Source organism: Seriola dumerili, unplaced genomic scaffold, assembly GCF_002260705.1.
Source record: "Seriola dumerili isolate Sdu_G_001 unplaced genomic scaffold, Sdu_1.0 BDQW01000003.1, whole genome shotgun sequence".
Taxonomy (NCBI): Eukaryota; Metazoa; Chordata; class Actinopteri; order Carangiformes; family Carangidae; genus Seriola; species Seriola dumerili.
In genome coordinates, this window is record NW_019174258.1 from 6,598,923 (window position 1) to 6,603,173 (window position 4,251).

The following is a 4,251-nucleotide window of genomic DNA, read 5'->3' on the forward strand; positions in this document are numbered from 1 at the left end:
TTACTGTATGTTGGTAATTGTTGTTAGACGCCATGAATAAATGCAGAAGTTTGAAGCCTTATGCGTCTCTTTGAATTTGCAGCAACAATCATATGATGAAAAAAATGAGAACCTGTTTGGCCCACAAGCATTTTAGCTATTCCAAATCAAAACATGTTAGAAGTTAAATGCATAACAGAAATTGCTCACTGAAATGAAAACAATATAATAAGATAATATGATAAAATGATGAATAAGCAAGTATAACCTTGTTTTAATAAGGATATATGAGTACACCGTAGATACACAATAAAGCACAAATTATTAGGTATGCAGAATATACATTCTATAATATAAAGATAAATCAGTGCACCTACTTTTAACATTCAATCAACTGACTGTGATCAATTAGTGCAAATTGTTTTACTCATCATCAAATCTTTCAGCTATAAAAGACTTGGAAAAGTAAAAAAAAAAATTTGATTAATGCAATGCCCTTATGCATAGTAGATAATAAAATTAATTTCTGTCATTTTTCCACCCATGTAAACAGGGCCACTGACTCCAGCAGGAGGAATGTCAGGTGAAAGCAGGGCGGGCCGATGCGTTTAAGCCAGACCAACCATGGAGTTACTGAGGTCCCATAGCTTCCTGGCTGCGGCGTCATCCAGGGCCTGCGGCGCCGCCGTTTTGGGGGCACAGTCACTGTACGGTAGAAGAAATAAAAGACGAGGACAAGATCAATAAAAGTGTGATACAGTGGGGTCATACTCTAATCTGTTGTAGTAATAAAGCTTGAGTAATAAACCATGACTTAGCCATAAAACATTTTTTCATTGTACAATGGAGACAAAAGCATGGAAATGACATTCGATAAATTCATTTTTTTTAATCTCAGGCTTATTTATTGTTATTTGTTTAATAACTCGTTATAGTGAGAGAATGGTGCAGCAATGCAAAATTGTAGTGAAATTGAATTAATCAATTTTGAGACAACTAAGCATTTCCTTTTACTTTACAGCAAGTAAAGGGAGTGAAGTAGCTGTCATCCAAACGTAGCAATATTTTTATATGGGAATTCCAATTAATGAAATTTATCTTTACAGTCAAGTGAGTTTCATTGCAGATGTACTTGCCTGTAGTAGAGGCCGCTGACGTTTGCCAGGCTCTCGTCCACGGCGCAGTAGATGGTGGTCTGGGCTCCTTCCCAGGGACTTTTGATCAGCATCAAAAATGGCTTGGCTATGACCCTCTTCCACAGGGATAAAGTAGGGAACAAATGGCGGCCTAACTCTGTGCGGATGACCCCAGGGTGAAGGCTGTACACTGTCACACCGGTGTCTAATGAGAGGGATCCATCACATCAAGTGTGAGCTACAATACATGACACTTTAAAGTCCGAAAATGTGGGGTGTTTCCTTCCTTTACCCTTGGAGTACATTTGGTTAATAATAACAGACATTATCTATCCTTTTTTTTTTTTTTTTTTAAACAATGCCGTATTGTTAAAAGTGTGCATTATACACTACCTTTCAGTCTTGCAGCCAGCTCTCTGCAGAAGAGCACATTGGCCAGCTTGCTTTGGCGGTAGCTCTTCTCACGTTTGTAATCTTTATCCAGGTTGATGTCATCAAAGTGAATTTGACCTGCAAGAAACAATCCAGAGTAGGAATTACAATTTGAAATCCAGAAACAACCATGTGAGCTTTATCTGTCATAAAAATCAACCAAAAGGAAAGTAGCAAGTGAAACATTACAGATACTATTTTAACTGTGATGATATCTGAGACTAAAAAGCCACTGTTTGACTTGACTGAATTTCTAATGTGTTGACTGACGTTGCTGTGATGCACTAAAATGACAGAACGTTGCCTTTACCTTTCTCATGTGCCAGACTGGAGACGATGACGATGCGACTTGGAGCCGACTTCTTCAGCAGGTCGAGGAGACAGTTGGTGAGGAGAAAATGTCCCAGGTGGTTGACACCAAACTGCATTTCAAAGCCATCCTCAGTCTTCCACTTAGGACACATCATGATACCTAAAAGAAAAAACACATAAAACACTTACATGGAACAAAACAAACTAATAAATAATCTCTAACTTCAGCATCAGTTCAAAACTGATTGATTTTTGGCTCATAAATGTTGGGAGAAGAATAATAAAGCTAATACTTACAGCCAGTTCAATGTCAATCAAATAAGTTCACTGACATTTTAACTGTGTCCAAAACACATTTGTTTCCATTGAGATTATCTCATCTACACCATATGGAGCATGTGAGAGGCCATTTTATTCAATTGAATTTTGATTCTACTCACATACACTGCCCTCACACACAGATTCTGTTTGCACCTGGGTCTCTGTATGTTGTTTATAATTACGTTGATGTTGTTCCTGCAGGGACAAATGAAAAATACCTGCATTGTTGATGAGGATATCCAAGCGTTGCTCGTTTTCCTGGATGTCTTTGGCTAGGTCTCTGACTGACTGCAGCGAGGAGAGGTCCAGTTTCTTCACCACCACGTTGCCGTTCCCACTCTTCTGTCGGATTTCATCAGCTGCAATGCGGGCTCTGGTCATGTCCCTGCAGGCTAGGATCACTCTGGCGCCTTGACAGAAATAAAAACAGAATCAATGTATTTAGGATTTAAACAGTAATAGTGGAAGTAGTGCTGAAGCAGTCAATTAGGGTAAATTCAATTCCACTCTATAGTTAATAACACAGTGTTGCACAAAAACAACAACAAACAGCACTTTTAGGAGGTAAAAAAACAGTTATGAGGGTCTCACCTCGCTGGGCCATATCCAGGGCCGTCTCTTTCCCAATGCCAGTGTTGGCTCCTGTGATCAGGACTGTTTTCCCATCCAGCCTGACCTTGCTCCGGCACACTCCCCCGGCCATCCACCTACGCAAGGCCAGCAAGCCTGCCCCTGAGAGAAACCAAATGACACTTTAAGCATCATTACTTTAAGTACATCTTGTTGCTTCTACGTCTGTACTTTTACAACTACATATGAATGCAGATCATTTGTGATTATGTGCTATTGCTGCTTTAAATCATCTAAATACTTCTTCCACCACTGCAAAATAATCACACAAATAGACTTTTGAATTTAGTCGATGTATGTGTTTTGTTTTATTTTGACTTGCTTCCCTTTATTTTTGACCAACCTTAAAATATTGTGCATTTATTTTGAAAAGTAAAGTGCAGGACTTGTGCTATGGTGCAACCATTGATTTAGATCGTGGTGTAGCTGCATGGCAGTAACATGTCGCTTCGTGGCATTAACGGGTTTAGCTGGTTTGTGTGAATACTGTTATCAAAATATAGGTATTATTTTATTATCATTAGCACTATATGTACTGTTATATGACTTGTTGTGATTATCTTTCTTCATTTGCCCTTTCCCTCTACTGATTTCTTCTTGCTTTTGTGTCATAACTAGAACTGTTTACTTAACTATGCTGAACATAACGAAGAACAACAATGAACGCCTTTGGAAAAAATGTCATACTTGTCTGACACAGTTTCTGTCTGGGTGATGGATTGTGATCTACTAATTCTATATTCTCAATAATAAGAGTTAACCTCTCTTGCATTGACATCGAAGAAAATGTGTAAACGTACAAAACACCTCACACACTATTCTGATGATTACAGGATCGACTTACCTGCAACAAAGGCAACCGTGAGACCGGTCGCATGGCTCTCTACAAAGTCCTTGATCACCTCTGCGTAGTTTTGCATGTTTCAGGCTGTTAATTATTAACCAACTACAATTAGCCAACTTCAATTAACACACGCCTGACTGTGCAAACTTTAAGTTTAAAAGAGATCCGTTTACACTCAAAATATGTAATTCACTGGATAACACGCCATATAATGCCAAAATCTGTGCCAAAGACCTATTTTTCCTTGGTCTATTTTGTGATGACAACTCGCTGTGCGGAAGTGGGGGCGTGGTTTGCAGTGGGATTTTCATAATAAGACTCCTGTTTAATGTTTATCCTTTGTTGTCACAGCAACTGATGTATGCAACAACTGCTCTGGTGATGTTTTTTCCCTTCTTTTTACAATGAAAATTTAATTTGGCGTTGTGAGTCAATGTCTGACTCTCTGACGCAGATTTGATAATGTATTAGAAAGGCCCCAGGAGAGCAAAGCAGTCTATATGAATAGTTTACACACGCCCTACAAAACACACCCATCAATGCAGCTCGCTGACTCATCTATGTTAATTTAACGTAGAGCAATTCAATATCTCTCTG

The 4,251-nt window shown here is 38.9% G+C and overlaps 1 protein-coding gene across 1 annotated transcript; it reads right to left on the reverse strand.

Annotated features, from left to right (window-relative positions):
- Window positions 1-237: 237 nt before the first annotated feature.
- LOC111218329 (retinol dehydrogenase 13-like) lies at window positions 238-3,920 on the reverse strand. Its single transcript, XM_022740585.1, has 7 exons — window positions 3,655-3,920; window positions 2,772-2,912; window positions 2,399-2,590; window positions 1,858-2,019; window positions 1,509-1,625; window positions 1,116-1,320; window positions 238-684 (listed from the first exon to the last, which is right to left on the reverse strand). Exons 1-7 carry the CDS (start codon window positions 3,728-3,730, stop codon window positions 588-590), a joined length of 990 nt encoding a protein of 329 aa, XP_022596306.1. The 5' UTR covers window positions 3,731-3,920; the 3' UTR covers window positions 238-587.
- Window positions 3,921-4,251: the final 331 nt, after the last annotated feature.

Bases quoted from the DNA above. Each gene is read 5' to 3' on its own strand.
- LOC111218329 (XM_022740585.1), bottom strand. From the start codon at position 3,730: ATGCAAAACTACGCAGAGGTGATCAAGGACTTTGTAGAGAGCCATGCG. The intron at 2,020-2,398 runs GTATTTTTCATT...TTTTTCTTTTAG, and splicing joins TATCCTCATCAACAATGCAG to GTATCATGATGTGTCCTAAG. The intron at 1,321-1,508 runs GTAGTGTATAAT...CCCTCTCATTAG, and splicing joins GCTGGCTGCAAGACTGAAAG to ACACCGGTGTGACAGTGTAC.